The 19,061-nt window shown below is 45.4% G+C and overlaps 1 protein-coding gene across 5 annotated transcripts in view; it reads right to left on the reverse strand.

Moving 5' to 3' along the window:
* The window catches only part of AMOTL1 (angiomotin like 1), a 128,404-nt gene that overhangs the window by 87,900 nt on the left and 21,443 nt on the right, over nt 1-19,061 (reverse strand). For 3 of the 5 annotated variants that reach the window (XM_029208530.1, XM_029208531.1, XM_029208535.1), the window contains exon 1: nt 16,291-16,536. The exons of the other annotated variants lie outside the window; for them this stretch is intronic. In XM_029208530.1, the coding sequence (XP_029064363.1) occupies nt 16,291-16,339 (49 nt within the window). In that variant the 5' untranslated portion in view covers nt 16,340-16,536. Of the gene's footprint in view, nt 1-16,290; nt 16,537-19,061 lie in introns of those variants that run through there. 5 annotated transcript variants of the gene reach the window in all.

Consider the following 19,061-nt stretch of genomic DNA (forward strand, 5'->3'; position numbering starts at 1 on the left):
GGAAATCTTTCAAGTAAGCAATATCGACAAAATCACATTTGTTACGACAACACAGATCACAACCATCAAAAAGTCTTTTACGTATTAGGAAGTTGTCGAGCTCATGGTGGCAAATCCAAGTTTTCCAAGATTCTAATTTTCACTTGAAAGCTTGAGTCTTATCATTGGTAACAAATACTGTGCATTGATTTTCTTGACGTAACAGTCACCCTTTATTCACTTTTGAGAAAACAGCTATCACACAAGGGCTCCTCCTAAGTTTGCTGCAGCAGCACTTTATGTGTACTTCCCACTTCGTCACACAAGACACTAAACAGATGTACTTGAGGTCGGAGATTTAACAGAATTGATCACCTGTACTGCTTCAACAAGAACGTTCTTAAGTGAAACGGGCTTTTTATATTGTGTGCTGGTGAGAAGCAGCCTGACTTCTAGTAAAGTCGGAGGCCTCTGCCTTGATTCACGTACACCCACTTGCAGTTTTATCCACGTTTGCTTTTGGACCATCAGTACAAACGTCAGTACAGTGAAAAAGGCGCATGTCTTGGTATTACTAAGAAGATAACTTTTAGGTCTCAGAAACCCCCGGGGTTCCACAAGCCACACTTTGAGAAACACTGTTTTTTGTTCTATAGCCTTTTCCAGCAAAAAATGTGAAACTTAAGGAGAATTTTAAGATGAAAAATGTTGCAAACCAGTCATACTTGAAAATGATTTACCTCCCTGCCCAGGCAAAGGAAGATGCCCACAGCCCCGAAAAGCTGGTGAGACATATAGAGAAGACGTACAGAGGCCCTTTGATGCAAAGCGCTGCTTGAACCCTGCCAGAAGAAAGATCCTGTTGATTACAGAAAATGCATCTGAAGAGAGAGAGCAGCCCCTCTAGAAAACACCTGCATAGGAATGCATCTTCTTGCCCTTGAGGAATTCTTATAAAAGGGAATAAAAATCAACAATGACATTTGATGGGCAAAAAGTCTCCGCGAGATTGCTATTAGGAGGTAGTGAGAAAAGAAACTGTAATAACTTGCCTGGTAGGAAGTCAGGCAATCTTTGGACAAAGGGAAGGATGTTAAGACATGACGACTGAAGAGAAAAGAGAATGATGCTGTCAAGCCAAAAGACTTGAGTATTAGAAAGATTTAAAGAATAAAAACGACAGAGGAGAAAATACCCACTGAATGGAAAGGAAGGATGTGCCATGCTTTTTGTTCTGTCTTGACAAATCTGTTTCTTAAACAATGTAAGAATCCAGGCTCTACCATTTATTAGCTATGTGAACTGGAGCAAATGAGTTAACTTCTTGGTGCCCATTACCTTACCAAGAAATGGGGATAATAGGACCTACTACATAGGACTGTTAACAGAGCTTAACTGAGACAATGGCAAGGGCTATGAGCAGTGTTCCAGCACACAGTAAGTGCTCAATACATTTTAGCTTCTTTTGATGAGAATGGGGAAACGGAACAAGAATCAAGGCTGTTGGATGGACCTAGGGATTATCATACTAAGTGAAGTAAATCAGAAAGAGAAAGACAAATACCATATGATATCACTTATGTGTGGAATTAAAATATGACACAAATGACCTTATTAACGAAACAGAAACAGACTCACGGACATAGAGAACAGACTTGTGGTTGCCAAGGGGGAGATGGGGGAAGGCTGGAGTGGGAGTTCGGGATTAGCAGATGCAAACTATTATACATAGAATGGACAAACAACAAGGTCCTACTGTATAGCACAGGGAACTATAGTCACTATCCTGTAATAAACCACAATGGAAAAGAATATTAAAAAGTTTTTTAATTAAAACATAAAATAAAAGCAAAACAACAAAAGAAAGAATCATTGCCGTAAACTTCACTTTCAAGAGAGGATCCAATCAGTGAGCTTTTAGGAACAGCAGCAAGATGCTCAGGCAAACCAGAGATGAAGGCTTTTAGAGTGGTTTAGGTCAGACTATTCAGCTGACTGACAAACAAGACTAAAAGTACATTTTCAATTTTCCAAGAATTTGGAATAAGGGACATCTTACAACACACAATTCCTCAGAAAATCAGCATAATGTTGTGGTCCTACTATCAAAAACCAAAATAAAAGGATACATGGTGTCATACAAAAGCTCTCCAAAACTCCTAACCTGTCTGGCCACCCTGGCACACAGGAGCCTAGGTGGACCTGGAGAAGGTGTCAGGAACCAGAATCTAACCTGAACACCCTCAGCTGCTCCGGAGGCTCCACCTTCAGACAGAAGGACAATAGGGTAGTTATTTGGAGTCGGGGTGGGGTGGGGGGGAGGCAGATTTGTCCTTTGTACTGAGAATTACAAATAATTCAAAAAACCCTCCTCTCCTTGGCACCTGTGTTCCATGACTTTTCTTTCAATCCGCCGGTGGTATAACAGGATGGAAGTCAAGGTGTGAACTCCAAATCTCTTCTCTGCATCTCCTGCAGTGAGTCCATCCCTTTCACTGTCAATGGAGGAAAAAAGCTGACCCTTTACTACCTATGATCCTGAAAACCTAGTCCTTCAGGATCATAACACAGGTGGCAACTAAAAGCCTATTTTCATCCCCAAGCAGTAAGTCTTATAACTGGCCAATAAAATGAAAAATCAAAGAATAAAAATGGCTGACCTCGCTTCAACATGTATAATGTATCAGTTGACTACAAAGACCCACTAGAACATTTCCTCTAATGCCCAGTACGGCAAGGAACTGACTAATTCCTCCAAGTCAAGGGTTTCAAAACTGATTTACAATAATTTCTCTGAAAAAAAGGCCTGAATCAATATGACCAGAACATAATGTAACATTTCTGGAGATCTGAATCTCAGGTCTGAATCAACACAAAGGTCATCAGTGTGAGCAGATTTCACTGCTACACTGATGAGGCTTAAGTTTAGTTCAGTGGAGATTTCTAGGTGATAACCAGAATTAAGAGCCTGAGGGTTGTTTTCTTCTTAACTTCTTAAATGGATGAGCAAACAACAGATCACAGATTCCTAAATCCTTTTTCTATATGATGAAATAAGGCAGATTTTGCAAACAATGATGTATAACTAGCACTAATTTTCCACTGGTCTTCCCAGATAGAACAACTCACTCAAATCAAAGAGAAAATTGAAAGGTGAATGTAGACATAACCCGTGCTGTCGCCATAGAACGTCTCATATGACTCCCTGACACATGCCCCACCCGGTGGTTTTCCAAGGGCTCCCCTCCCTCATCTGGGAGAACCTACTGAATCTGATCTGGTCCTTGTCGGTCACGATTCCAGCCACCTGAGCTTCCTGCCAGTCCTCCAGGGCTCCATGTCCCTTTTCAACAAATGGCATTCTTCAGGTCTAAGACCTGCACTGTTCCTACTCACTTCTAGTTCTCAGACTGGCTGTCACTTTCTCCAGGGAGACCAAAAATGACAAACCAAGGATCATGACTTTTAAATTATGACTTAAAATATGATCATGATCTTTTAAAGGGGGAGGGCAGGAAAAAAGAAAGAGAAAAGAAATTTTTGAAAAGCAAAACTAAAAGACCAGGACAATGCTGCTTTAGCCACCCTGTCAGACTCAGAAAGAAGCTGATTTATGTGAAGGTTCTGAGCTATCTTTGGATCAGTCCTCTAAGAGCAGCTCTTAGTGAAAAAGAGCTGAAGCAAAAGGCCATGGAGGTCTTTAAGGCTGCAAGTTAAGTCAAGGGCATTAGAAGGCTACACACAGCCAATGAAAAGGAGTCTGCCAATTCGAACACTTTCTTAAACAAGATGACATTTTCGGAACTCCGTCCAGAGCATATTCTGTCACTGAACTGCTCTGCAGTGCTAATGACTCTGGTCTGTTCTGTGGGTGCTGACCAACTTCCACCGAGCAAGTGTTCAGGGCTCTCACAGTCCAAATCTTGAAGAAATGGGAAACGTCATCAGCATAGGGCTTTCCAGTGTATCACCCAGTACCTCTTGCACATAGAACATGTATGTGAATTTTTACACTAATTCTGTCATCATTTTGCACCCTCAGTTACTACCTATTTTAGTTACTATCCTATTTCAACAATGAGTAGGAAAGCATCCTCTTGGAAGGTAACTGTGGTGCTTATATCTAAAAAATGAGACTCACTGTCCGCAAATATTTGTATTATCTATATACCCTTCTCCCCCCACCCTCAATTCAAACAACACATCACGTTAATTGACGTTTATAATGATGATTCTGAACCATCAAGAAAAAGTTATATAAGGCAAGAGCTGAGGGAGTGGAGGGGCGGAGCTGGGGTGGGAATCAATCTTGCAGAAAAACTGCCACATTTACCTTTAACTACACAGAAAATTCACATCTTCAGAACAATACATTCTCTAGGTGGTCCAAATGCTGAGGATTTACTGTGTGCTCAACTGTTAATACTTTATCTTAATATTGGTGACATGATTCTTACGATGACTTTAGCAGTTTAATACACGTCTGCAAATTCCTTGACACTCCTGTAGAAAGATGAGCTCCCCTTCCCTTGGATTTTGGCAAGCTTTTTGGTGACTTCCAAGATCAGACCATAAAAGGCAGGGCAGTTTCTATCTTGTTTGCTGGGATACTCACATCTGGAGCTCTGAGCCACCACGTAAGAATTCTGACTAGCCTGATGCTGTGAGGAAAGGCCACTTGAAGGGGCTCCAGTCTGCAGACCTAGCCTTCAAGTGCATCCCAGCCCTGATGCCAGAGAGGTGAATGAAGGAGCCTCCAGATAACCCAATCCCAAACCATCCAGTCACCCCCCAGCCTCCTCCCAGCACATTGGAGCAGAAACAAACCACCTCATCCCCGTCTGAAGTCCAGATCCACAGAATCTGGAAGCAGAATAAATGAGTGTTTGAAGCCAGTAGGATGAGGCAACTTGTTGCACAGCAATGGAACATGGGTGATAACTAACACGTGACTCTTTTAATGTGTCAGATATTGTTCCTAGCACCTTACATATTTTAACTCACATAATACACATAAATTCTTACAATGATCTTTTGAGGTAGGTGTTACTATTATCCCTATTTAACATATGAGGAAACTACTTAACAGAGAGGTTAAGTAATTTGCCCAAGATGACAAAGCCAGTGAGTGGCACCGGTGGGAAGTGACTCCAGGTTTCCAGCTCTGGAGTCTTAACCATTCAGCTCCACAGATGAACACATCACAACTGGCCCATTAGGCCCACCTCCCATCATCTCTACCGAGTGTCCTCCACTAAGTCACACTCACACATCTAGTAATTCCCTGGTTGCATCTGTGTCCTCCATATACCCTCCCAAGCTCCCTGGCAGGGAACTCTTCCATGCTTCTAGAAGTCACGATATCTGTCATTTCAACACGCTTCCTCTTACGCAGTCCACAGTGAAGACAGAATACTTGAAAGGCAGTTATTAATCGTTTCTTGGCCTTCGTTTCTCAGAGTGGAATAAACCAGTTCATTTGCCTTCTGTTTTCTAACATTACATTCCTTTTAGAATATAAATTCCATAGGTGCAAAGGACATACACCCCACACCGAGTTCAGTTCCACGCACGTGAGAGACCTCAAATGTCAAATGGAGGAACTATATCCTTTTACTGTATCCTCACCAAATTCTCCACCTCAGTATTGACTTGCACAGTCCAGAGTTAGTAAATCAACAGATTTTTATTGAGCAGTGAGAGCTTCTGTATCCAAAATTCTGCCTAATTTATATTCTGTCCCCAAATAAGAAATGTCATGCTCCCCAAATGTTCAATATGTACCATCCTAAGAGAAGTTGAAACTAATTCAGAGTAGGTTCAATTAGAATATTTGTGATTTCTGCCTAACTACTAAATTTAATCCTACAAAAGCTGTTCACTTTATGAGCAAACTTAATTACACAGAGCCCATTTTATGGTCCTAAACTACAGTGTGATCTTGGACAGTTAACAAATGCCATTAAAATATAAATATTTGTATTTCTTTCCATTATTTTCCACTTCATATTCCTGGAATTTATTTTGGAGAAAGTTGAAGGTAAGTAACTTCAGAATTTGGGGAAATTTTAGCTCTAAACTCAGGACCAAGATAATCCCTATTTCAGAGTAGACCTTTTCAGATATACCCTTTGCTTTTTTTGGATGAGTATTTTACAGGAGCAAATCTAAAAGTTAGCTAAAGTGAATTTATTCACCACTTTTCATGCTGCCACGCATTTTGGACCTACCAGGCCAGTCACCAGCATGGGGAAGGGTGAGTGTGACAGGATTCTGTCCTTTTACAAACCTCCAGCTTCTAACCTCACACCCCCATCATCTTCAAGGTTTGCGTAAATTGTTTTGTGCTGGTTACGGAACTTTCCCAGGTGTCTTCATTGAAGCCTATTGGGATTTCAGAAGACATTTTCTTTTACTCTTCCAGATAAAGGAACACTAGTCCATGTCTCCTTTCAGAAACTAGAGTGGGGTTACGTGTGTTCTGCAGTGAGTTTACTACTATGCACTAAGGAATGTCCACTGCCTCCACGGGTTTCCATAAATCTGAAAAAGCACATTCCCTAGTCTCTGTTTCTGTCCTTCCTCCTCCTTGCCCCATTCCTCAGAAAAGATTCCAGACACTCCCTCTTGTCCTCTGCCCTCACATCCTTTTTTTTGACAATTAATGGCTCATCCTTTAATGTATGAGGAGATTTTATAGATGGATAAGCAAAAGTTTAACATAAATAGAAAGTTTTCAGGAAAACAGATACAGGTAGTTTATAAACATGTAAAACGATGCTAAATATCACTCATAATAAACAAAAATTTAAAATATAACAGTCTTTTGTCTATCAGATGGTAAAATTTTAACAAAATTGAATTGGGGAGAATTTATGGGAAAAAAATAGAATCTCTGGATGGCAACTTGGCAATATCTATTAAAATTCAAAATGTACTTATACTATGGTTATCATTCTAGGAATTTATAGTAGATATATATTAGTACATTTGCAAAGAAGTATGTAAAAGACAAAGTACTGCTTGTAATATCCAATACTGAAAACAAACCTAACATCCCTAAAATGAGGATTGATTAGAAATTACAGAGTTTATATGAGTGAACAAATTACCCTCACATCTTTCAACCTTCTCCCACATCACCAGGATGAGCAACGTAGTTGCAGTGATTTTAGGGACCCGTCCCTCAGGAAACAGGGCCTTACTAGAGAATTTTACATTCTCTCCTTTCCCCAGACTTGCCAGATAGAAAGACTCACTCACTAGAAACTTGGTGGTCAGAGCCCTTCAGAGCACAGCTCGTGGAAGGAAGGGAAAGGCCCGCCTCACGCCTGCTCTCAGGGATTCCGTTCCTGGGCCACGCCATCCGGAGCAGCCCTTACAGCTGAGAAGCAGCAGCTGGAAGGGAGACGCCTCCTTCCTCCGGGGCACAGGGCCACAGGGTGTGTGTGCGCCCCACCTCACACTGAGGAGGCAGAGTGAGCCTGAAAGACATGACATCTGTCATCCTTTTCCTGACCTGCCTGTCCTGAGAGGGGGGGAGGGAGGGAGGGAGGGAGGGAGGGAGGGAGGACAGAGTTCATCAGAAGAGGTGTGAGACAGCAAAGTGGGAACACCTGTCACATGGCTCCCACAGAGTCCAGGTAATGAGGAGTCCGGCTGGTTGGGTTGTGGAGACACGTGAAGGGCGGGGACGTATGCAAGAACCATCCTGGGTGTCAACTGCGAGGACCTGGTGACTGACTGGATGCTGGGGAGTAAGGAAAGGAACTTGACAGTTTACAGAACACCTTCAAAGGAGGCAAGAGTGAGGATGACGCAGCGCGGAATGGCATCCGAGCAAGTCCAAACTGGCGCCACAAACCAGACGAGTGAGCCCCCAGCCTCCCACGGACAAAGGCTGGTTCAACAGGGCAGCCGACCCAAGGCGGAGGAGTCCAGGCCGCCTCTGGATCCTCCCCAGGAGAAGGGGGTCTCAGGGCTAAATCCAGCCTAACATTTCCATTTGTTTCTCTCAAGGACCAGATTCCTGGAAGAATCCCATGAACTGAACCAAAGCCTCGAATATCCCCTAGAAACAGTAGACCACCCACCCCCTTGATAACAGCCTGCTAACTTGATAAACTCCATGCCCAGATGCCTTGCTGACCCACCTTCCAAAGGAAATGAGCCTCCGAATTGCCAAGTGGCAAAGTGAGGTTCAAGCTGTCAGGGCAGTATCCCCGTGGTATTTTCTCCCCATCAGTCACACCAGACTTCCAAGGGAAGAGTGGTACATTTCACTCAAAAACGTGCCCCGGGGACTTCCCTGGTGGCGCAGTGGTTGAGAGTCCGCCTGCCGATGCAGGGGACACGGGTTCGTGCCCCGGCCCGGGAGGATCCCACGTGCCGCGGAGCGGCTGGGCCCGTGAGCCATGGCCGCTGAGCCTGCGCGTCCGGAACCTGTGCTCCGCAACGGGAGAGGCCACAGCAGTGAGATGCCCGCGTACCGCAAAAAAAAACGTGCCCCGGTCCCACGATATGAAGCCCAATGATGCTGCCTTCAGACAAACAGGGCTAGCATCCCTCTAGAATAGCACTGGCCATTGGAACTTGCTGTAATGATGGACATGGCTCTTAGGCACTTGAATCGTGGCCAGTTATGACTGAGAACCTGAATGTTTAGTTTCATTTAATTTTCATTAATTTAGATGGCCACATGTGGCTAGCGGTTAACATGGAAGGTGTAGATCTAGAACTTAAAAAAAAGAGAAAGAAAAATCTGGGGGCCAGATTAAGCTGCGAGGAAAAAATCATGGAATTTTAATTCTCCACTGAGAGGAAGCAGACTCTTAACATTGCAGCATCTGCTCAAGCTTTTTTCCAGCCCTGAGCTCTTCTCTGGTCATTACAACTACACATCAATGAGCCTCCAAAACACTGCGGCTTGGAAAGCCCTCAGAGACCCTAGCCCAAACGCCGGTCCACTGCAGGTAACTTCTCCACAGTGTCCCTGAACATTTCTAAGCAATCTTTTCCGAGTCCCCCCATCAGCAGTGGAACTCAGCATCAAGAGAGGCAGTCTACCTCCAAATCCAAGGACACTCTTCCAAAGGGAAATCAAGGACGCTCAAAATAATAAAAAAAACAAATTTTGCACCATGCTTTACCTCTTATACGGCCCTTTAACAGGCATTATCTCAGGTAAGCCTCACCATAACCTTAGGATATAAGCATTAGTAAACACATTTATTTTACAGAAGTTAAGTGAATTAGCCAAGGCGATATGGCTGGTATATGGTCACCATGTACCATAACCTGGCATGTCTTCCAAGCACTGAGAGATCGAAAGACAACCAAGAGAAGGAAAAGTCGGGGTGGGGAAGAGAGAAGGCATGGAAGAGGGATTAGAGGAAAGGATACAGTCATGTACTGTTCAACTAGGAACCTCAGAAATCAAATCTATTTCGATCTCAACCATTAAACATGAACAGAATCAGTTCCAAAGAGCAAGGTACCTCAGTCTAGGTCTAATTTATAGGGGCCGATGCTCTAAAATAGTGCTTCTCCAAGTGTGGTCCCTGAACCAGCAGTGACAATATCACCTGGAAACTTGTTAGAAATGCAAATTCTCAGGCCCCATCCAAGACCTGCTGAAACAGAAAGTCTGGGGCTGGGGCCCGGCAGTCTGGTTTTAAAGAAGCCTTCTTGACGATTCTGATGTCCACCCACGTTTAAGAACCACTGCTCTACAACTGTACATCTAAGGCGCAGTCCGTTTCCTCTGGGAAATAAACAACTTGTTCATCAAAGGAAAGGAAAGGGAGCTGCCAGTAGTGAAGTTTGGGACACAGTGACATCAGCCCTGGCTTACTGTACCTCGGGTAATAAGGACCCCAAACTCTGAACTAGCTCAGGACAGCACACACCTCCTACCACCTCCTGTGGTCAGGGTGGAGAGAAAATTGTTCTTTACTCAGAAACTCTTGGTTTAGAGGTAGGGAAAAGGTATATTCTATAAGGAGCACTAGATCGTGAATAGAGTATCCTAGCTTCTAACCTCAATCAATAAATAATATTTGTAAACAACAAGGTCCTACTGTATAGCACAGGGAACTATATTCAATATCCTGTAATAAACCATAGTGGAAAAGAATATGAAAAAGAATATGTATAACTGAATCACTTTGCTGTACAGCAGAAATTAACATTACATTGTAAATTAACTATAAGGACATAAAATAAAATTTTAAATAAATAAACAGTATTTGGTATACAGCTCAGTTTTCCCAAGTGTGAAAAGGCAAGCTTCTATGAGTAAGAACTGGGATTCCAGTTTCTCAAAGAAAAAGATACACGAGAAAACACATAACATTATAAAACCATTTGTGTTTCTGCTATGTTACTACTACTAATGATAATAATAGGCATTTACTGAATGCTTCGAATGTGCCAGCACTGAGCTAAGTGCTGTGTATGCGTCAATTCATTTCACCTGCGTGCAACTCCACCAGGTAAGAACCATTACTGTCTCCACTGTCTCCATGAAGTTGCACGGGTCACACTCCCTGAGATCACACAGAAAGGAGGTGGCAGGGCCAGGAAGCAAACTAAGTCCATCTGACCCTAAACAATCCAAAATACCACTGCCTTCTTCATTTTGACACATATTCGAACTTTAAATCAATTCACCCTTACTCACACTCAGTTTTAAGTACTGCATTTTCTTTTTTTTTTTTTTAACCTATTATGCCATGTGCTGTTCAAAAAAGTCCTCAACCACTCAGTTTACCCAAAGTCCTTCAGCCTGTGCTCAAGAGCCAGGGTAACCCACACTGAAGAATTCATGTCAGTAAGATATCCAAAAACTAGATCAAAGGCAAGAACCCATTTTCTTCCCACCGTGCTTGGGCAACATGCCCAGGGAAGCCCTCCCTGACCACCTGATCAAAGCGAGACCTCCCTGCTGCTTCTCTTCTCTGTGCCCCCAAATACATCACGCTCTTCTCTTCTATCATAATATTAACACCTGGGAATGTCCACATACCACCTCACCAATAGCGAGCTCTGGAGAGTGGGAACTATGCCTGATTCACCCGTGTGCTTCCAGAGCACTAAATGCATAATCAACACCTAAGAGATGGTTTAGAAGATGGATAGCAAGACATACACGTTCTTAAGAGGGTAAAAGTGAACTACAATTTGAATATAAAATGTAAAACTGTGAAATTTTTTTTAAAAAATAGAAAAATCTTTGGAATATTAACCTAGGCAAAGTGTTCTTAGATGTGACACCAAAAGCACAATCCAGAAAAGGAAAAACTCAATAAATTGGACATTAGCAAAATTAAACATATTTTTCCTGCAACTGGACAGACTACATACTGAAAAAAAATATACGCAAGCCACATATCTGACAGAGGACTCATATCTGGAATATATAAGGAATTCTCAAAGCTCAATGGCAAATAATAATAATAATCCAGTTAGAACACGGCAAGACAGGAGCAGACATTTCACCACAGAGGACATACAGGTGGCAAACAAGCACATGAAAAGATGTCCAACGTCATTAGCCATTAGGGAATGCAAATTAAAACCATGATGAGATTAAAAGATTTACTGGGACAGCTAAAATAATAAACAAAAGCTGGTGAGGAAACTGCATCTCTCAAACATTACTGGTGGGAATGTAAAATGGTAGACACTCTGGAAAAGTTTGACAATTTCTTAAAAAACTAAACATACACCTACCATACCAAACCCAGCAACCCCAATCCTAGGCTTTCGTTCCAAAGAAACAAAAACTCTGTCCTCATCAAAACCTGTACCTGAACGTTCATAGCATCTTTAACTGTAAGAGCCAAAAACTGAAAACAACCAGGTGTCTTTCGGTGGGCAAATGCTTAAGCAAACTGTGGTCTGTCCACACCAGGGAATACTACTCAGCAATAAAAAGGAACAAACTAGTGATAAAGCAATAGTCTGGGTGGATCTCAAGGGTATTATGCTGAGTGAAAAAGCTCATCTCATAAAGATCACATACTGCATAATTTTATGTATGTAATATTCTCAAAATTATACAGGAGAACAGAGTGGTTACTACAGTTTAGAGATGGAATAGGGGGGAAGGGGAGGGTGACCATAAAGGGGTGGCACAAAGCAGAGCTTTGAGGTGATAGAATAACCCTGCATCTTGATTGTGGTGGTAGCTACAGGAAGCTACACATGTGAAAAAAAATTGCACAGGAGGATAACACACACAAACCCGAGTGTTTGCACGTAAAACTGGTGAAATCTGAATATGGTCTGGGTCGTACCAAGGTCCATTTCCTGGTTCTACTGTTGTACTCTGGTTATGTGAGATGTTACCAATGGGGGAAACTGGGTGAAGAGTACAAGGGACCTCTCTACTATTTTTGCAACTTCCCGTAAAGTTATAATCATTTCAAAACTAAAAGTTAAACAAACAAACAAGTGAGCTACAGGCATTTTACTTAAAAACAAAACAAACAAGAAAAGAGGTGTACATAGCTGCAGTACTGGCCAGTGGAGTCCCAAATACAGATTTAAACACACACAGTAGGATCATGTGACTTTATTGTTCTTTTTAAGTTAAACCCAATTCTCCAGGGGCTTAACAGGGATACATTTCCTAACACGTTAGGGCTACTCCCCCAGCCCCCCCAATAAAGGGAGAAAAAATGCCTGATGTGTGAGACACTTTGGGAGTCCAGGAGTCTGGTCCTAAGAGCCTGGAATGAATATACCCTAAGATTTCACAAGGATGGAGGCCAAGGGCCTCACAAGTTAGAGAAGAACTCAGTGGTGCCAACACACAAGCCCAGGCGTGCCTCCGTTCCAGAAAATGTAGTGTACGGATCTACCCACAATGGCCAAGATTTAAATGTTGCCTTCCCTCCAAGACAAAACAAACCAACAAAATAAAACAATTTTTTTAAATCATTAAGCAAACAAATAAAAACCTCAACAACCTCAGACTATTTCCAACAAACCTTATAATTATGTCTTCTTACTTGACCTCCAAGTTACCCCTTGCTTTTCAAGTATTCTATTGCCTAGTGAATTCTGGGACATAAGAACCTACCAAAACTAATGAAAGAACAGGAGGAGAAAAATTATTCAAAACACTAGAGAATTTCCTGATCTAAGCTTCCATATGCATTTAAAATGCAGATAGCTACTTGCAAGGAGTGAGGATGTTACTTTGGGAGAATTTTGCTTATCAGGACTACTAATGGGTCTTACAAAGTCACTTCCTTTTTAATGTATTGGCCTGGAAAATCAGATTTTTACGATTTTCACTAGCAATTCCCTTGTTTTCTAAGTGGTTCATTATTTTTTTCTTTAAAAAGCTTTACGTTATACAGTGCTTTATCATTTTCAAAGCATTTTCACAAATTGCTATGAAGCACTGGTACCTAGGGGCTGTACTTTTCAACAGAACTCTCACCAGCCAGACTGCCATCTAATTTCAATTAGGTCGGCCATCTTTCCCCCAGGCCCTGGGTCTATAATTCTCCACAGGGGTTGACTTAAAAAAAAAAAAAAAAAAGCAGAGCTCTATCCACAGAAGCCTCCAGACGAACTGGCCAAGGGCAGACACTCTCAAGTCTAATCAGCAGAGTGCCTTCCCAGAAAATCACTCACATTTCTGCACTCCTGTGCTTTTCTTAACAGCACTTTAAAATCTCATTTAAACCGAAAGTCCTCCATTAGCTTGTATGAACAGATGTATTTTTAAGTGCTTTGATCTCCACATGCCCTTCAGTACATTAGTATTCTTCACCCCCCACCATCACACAGAACCAAAAGACCAAGACTTGTGTGCATTTTAAAAAGAAGGGAGGGCTTCCCTGGTGGCGCAGTGGTTGAGAGTCCGCCTGCCCATGCAGGGGACACAGGTTCGTGCCCCGGTCCGGGAAGATACCACATGCCGCGGAGCGGCTGGGCCCGTGAGCCATGGCCACTGAGCCTGAGCGTCCGGAGCCTGTGCTCCACAACGGGAGAGGCCACAACAGTGAGTGGCCCACGTACCGCAAAAAAAAGAAGGGAGAGGGGACTTCCCTGGTGGTCCAGTGGTTGACTCTGTGCTCCCAATGCAGGGATCCTGCAACAAAGACCCGGTGCAGCTAAATAAATAAACATTTTTATAAAAACTAAAAATACTAATAAAAAGAAGGGAGTGGGAGTGGAGTTAAGAGCACCTTCTCTCCTCCCATCCACTTGCAGAGTTCACAAGGGTTTCCTCATTTATCTTGAAAAATGTATCTCACAAAAGCAAAGTATACCCATCCAGAAACTAAACATCCCCCATGCCCCACCAGGGAGAGTAGAGGCAGGCAGCTCTAAAGCCTCCTACTCTATGCCCCACTCCTTTTAATTCTGGTCAAATCAGTGGTTTCCAACCCTTTGCTCCTCTGTAGAACAGTTCAAAGTGTATTAAGGATTGTGCCCACATTGCTTCCATAAAAAGCATTATAGTAGATGTACTATGATGATCAGAGCAGCGTCCTGGGAGATAAATGTCACACTGGTCTAGATGCTTCAAGAACTTGCAAGCTAGAGAGACACCAATGCTTAACTTGGGTCGGACGTCCACGGAGAGCTGCCGGGTCCAGGAGTGGTGGACAGCCGGAGTGGTGGACAGCCCGGAGTGGTGGGCGGCCAGGGGAAATCTTAGTTTGGCAGCGACACACTGGCCAGTTTTGGAAGCAGAGAGAGAGAAATGACTGTTCAACATTTCAAGCCCAGACTTTTCACTTCCTGAAAAGGATGGAAATTTTTTGGAATAGTAGCTGTTAATAATCCCTCTATTCTGGTTGTATTTGCTTATAGCAAGTAACGTTATTGTTTGGGGTAGTCCAAAGCATCTTCCGGCATCATAAATGGCTCTAGTGACCCACTATCTCCAACACCACTAAGGACTTTATAAGCAGTACAAAAACTCGATTCTCCTAACATGCCTCGGAAGAAGAAAACGGGCAACCATGTCCGCACTGTATCAGGACAGGGCAAAGGAACTGAGGGGGATCAAGGGCAGAAAATGTTCAGTCCCAACCTCAAAGGCTCCGAGGCCCATCGTCAGGGCCACGTCTACTGAAGCCTCAGTTCAGGTGATCCACACACTAGCCGGGCATTTTCCAAAGCATGTGCCACTCGGGGACAAGAAACCGACGCCAAAGCCAAAGAAGCAAACACCCTTCGAACAAAAATCGAACAAAAATGGAACGGGAAAGTCTTTACAGCCACCAATCAAGATACTAGAGAGTAGGGCGTGGCAAGGCGCGGGAGCTGCGGGCAGGCAGACGGATTCTCAGCCTGGGCTCCTAAGAGGAAAACTTGGAAAGGTCGCCGCGGCGGAGGCCCTAGAGGTGGGTGCGAGCCAGCGCTCGTCGGTTTCGCCGCCCGGTCCTCCAGCCCGGCTGCCCACGAGTCACGTCCGGCCCCTGCCACAGCGCGGGCCCCGCTCTGCCCAGCTGTCATCGACCGAAGTGCCACGAAAGTCCCATTCCAAGAAGAGCCATCTCCACTTGGAAAGTTTAATGTTTTTCCCCCTGAAACCAGATTCTTTTGAAGCAACACGAACAGCAAGGGAGAGCTGGATCTAACTCCCCAGTTTCTGTCAAAGAAACTTGTCCCGGGAGAACAAAGAAGCAGCAGTCAGAGAACGCGATCCGAGGACTGGGGTCCGCGGCGCGATCGCTTCTCCGCCCCCACCCGCCAGAGGCTAGACTTTGGGGCTACAGGAGGGGTCCGGCGCGTCGGGCGGGCCACCGTGCGCGCCTTTGTCTCGCGCGCAGGGAAGCGGCCACCGGCCACCCCTTCCGCCGCCTCCCTCGGCCGCCGGAGAGCCGCGCGCCGGCGCGTCGCGGAGAGGGCGGACATATGGCAGCGCCCCTCCGGAAAGGCCAGCCCCAAGGCGAGGGCGCGCCTGCAGCCCCGGCCACGGGCCACGACGGCCAAACGACTCCCAGTCTTCGAGGGGGCGCGGGGAGGCGCGGCGCTGCGACCCGGCCGGCCGGCTCCGGGGCCTGCAGAGTGGCGCGGGAACAGAGTTCTGATTTTTCTTTTTCTTTTTTTAAAGCAATATGGATAAGGGAGATCAAGATTCCGGTGGCAAGCACTCCCGGCCCCCGGCACCGAAAAGGCTGCCCAAGTTGTTCCGGAGCCGGGCCGATCTCCGCCCCGAACTCCCGGAGAGGAGCCCCCGGCCCGGAGCGGCAGGGGGCGGAGAGCACCGATGGGCCGGGTCCTCTGCGCGGGAGAGTCGGAGGCGCCCGCCCTGCGCCCGGAGCGGGGGCTGGTTACCTTTCACTGCAGACTCACAAGTTCCCCGCCGCAACTTTGCCCTCCACATGAGGCGATCATGGCTAGTTCAGTGCCGCGGCTGGGGAAGGCGGCCGCCAGGCAGCGCGCCGGGCATGGCGTGTGGCAGCCTGGGGAAGCGGAGCCCGACAAGCAGCCCCATTCACAAGGAAGAGGAGACACGCCAAGGCTTCCCCTCCAGCCCCAAACCGGACCACCGCCGCTGGGTCCTAGAGCGTCCCGTGCGCTCCCGACACCGCCCCGCGCTCCCCGCGCCCCGCGCTCCCCGCGCGGGGAGGGTAGTCCGGGATCGTCACTGTAACCCTACACTTCACCCCCGCCCAGCGCCCGGCCGCTGGGCCCTAGAGCCCGTCTCCAGGCTTCCGCCGCCCCTCCCGGGGCCCGGGAGATCGCCAGCTGAAATTGCCCCGAGCTCTAGCTGACGTGTCTCCCCGAGAGTTAGGAGGGCGACGGTCTCCCTTGTTTTGGTCCCTGCCGAGGTTTAATTCATGTCAGACTCCACTTCTCCTTCCTTTGACTTTCTCTTCCTTCCCACCAGGCCAACTCCGGCCGAAGTCGGTTTCCCGACCTGCCCTCAAAGTCCAGATCAGTTCTGTGTAGGATTTTTTTCTTCTTACGTGGAATTTCCAGATGAAAAGTGGCCAGACTTTTCTCTTTGCATTCCCCTAGCCCCAGTGCTTCTATCATGTGCTGGGATTGGGCGACAAGCTGCTGCTCTGGGCTCCGTTGACTAGCAGAAGGGCCAAAACAGATTCTACAACCTCAGATATTACAACCAGTGGTCACAAACCTCTAGGCTGTTACCTGCCCGAGCGGAGGCGATTAAAGTAATTCTGGGAGAATGTTGCTGATTCTGTCCCACCTCTTAAACCAGGCTACACTGAGTAACACTCCTCACCCACTCCAGTATACTCAATTGCAGACCTCCGGAGCCTTGATCTGGGGACCCGAAACCTACCCACACCATGTAACGTCTCTCCCTAGCTTCCAGGAGCTGTCTCTGCTGCTTACAGGAGCAGAGGCCAGGTAATAGTATTGCTGAGGAAGATGTTAATAGGAGAGCCAGGGCATACCACACCTCTTACCTTGTGCTCCTCTCCTCTCTGCCTTCTGTCTAGACCAGAATTCTTTCAGGAATTCCCGCCTGGATTGTGGCAATTAGCTAACTAGTCAGCCAGCAGTTCTACCCCTCCACTCAATCCTGGTGGGTTGTGTGCCCCTCTGATTCCAGTCTTTTCTTGTGATACATCCCTGATGGTTCAGTAACCTCTGCTCTCAAGATAAAACCCAAATGCAAAAATTTAACAATTATTTACCAAAAACCTAGCACATTTAAAGTCCGATACCCTAGTACTCGATAACACATAAAAGAAATGAAACAGCAGCTAACCAGCCCTTCAAGGATTTATTTATTTAAGATAACAAAATATGCAACCACAGAGCAGGAAAGCACTGGAGATGCTTGGAAAAAGTGGAGAGCAGCGGTCCCCTAACCTTTTGGCACCAGGGACCGGTTTCCTGGAAGACAATTTTTCCAAGGGCTGGGCTGGGCGATAGTTCAGGCGGTAATGCGAGCAATGGGGAGCGATGGGAAGCGGCAGATGAAACTTCGCTTGCTCGCCGCCACTCACCTCCTGCTGTGCGGCCCCGTTCCTAACAGGTCAGCGGGCCCCTGGTGGAGAGGACTGAGTGCATGCAGGAGAAAGGAGAGCCTTGAAGAGTGGTGGAGCTCAGAGCCACTGGCATTGTATGAATTTAGCACAGGCTGGGGGAGAGGTGATGGATAGAAAAAGGAGGGAAAGTAGGAAGGAAACTAACATTTATTAATTGCCCCCTATTAGATACCATACTATATCCTGAGAGGCAGCAGAATTTAACAGTTACAAGCATCCGCTGGAACAAAACAGAAATGAGTGGTTGAGTCACAGCTCAACCACTCTACCTGTGGGCACTTAGGCAAGTCATCTACCTTCTCTAAACCTCAGTTTCTTCATTTGCAAGATGGGGGAAATTGCACCAACCCTCACAGGGTGGTTGTACGGACTGAATAAAGCAACGAATATAAAATACTTAGCACGATGCATATAAGTGCTCAGCACATTTGCTATTATTTCAAGCAACCCTCCATTAGCCCTGGACATAGGGAGCCCATCTGGGACATAGCTACAGGAAGCAATGACAACTGAGGTTGGGAGACAGAAAGGAAGAAAGAGATACCACGTAGATACCAAATCTTTGAGGATGCCCAATACAGGGAAGATACAAAATCTCTGAAGCAAGATTTTACTCTTTTCATTGACTAGACAGCTATCCTGGGAGAAAGAACAAAGTAATCAAGTTAACTCAGATTTTGTGCCTGGGTCATAGGAAGAATGGATCATTCTTGGAACATTTATAAACCAGTTGGTCCAACGGATGAACCAATGATGGAAGAAGCAGAGTTGAGAGGGGGAACTGGTTTGAGAGAGATGTTGACAGGCTTCCTGTCCTCTGGGCAAGAGAAAAAAGGGACAAGAGCCTGGGTGAGAAGTCAAGGACAGAAATGCAGAGAAAAAAAGAGATGCAGCTTTGAAGATCAGTTTACTTGGAGAATGCCCACGACAGAAAATTCAGGAAAGGAGGAGGCAGAAGAGGCAGACGCTGGGGAAGTAGAAGAGCTAGGAAGGTTTCCAGGCATGGAAGCTAGAGGAAGCTTTAAGAAGATGGTCCCCCTATCAAATGCTACAGACTCCTAGACTTCTGAGGAAGTGACA

Source organism: Monodon monoceros, unplaced genomic scaffold (genome assembly GCF_005190385.1).
Source record: "Monodon monoceros isolate NGI ecotype Baffin Bay Population unplaced genomic scaffold, NGI_Narwhal_1 Super_Scaffold_7, whole genome shotgun sequence".
Lineage (NCBI taxonomy): Eukaryota > Metazoa > Chordata > Mammalia > Artiodactyla > Monodontidae > Monodon > Monodon monoceros.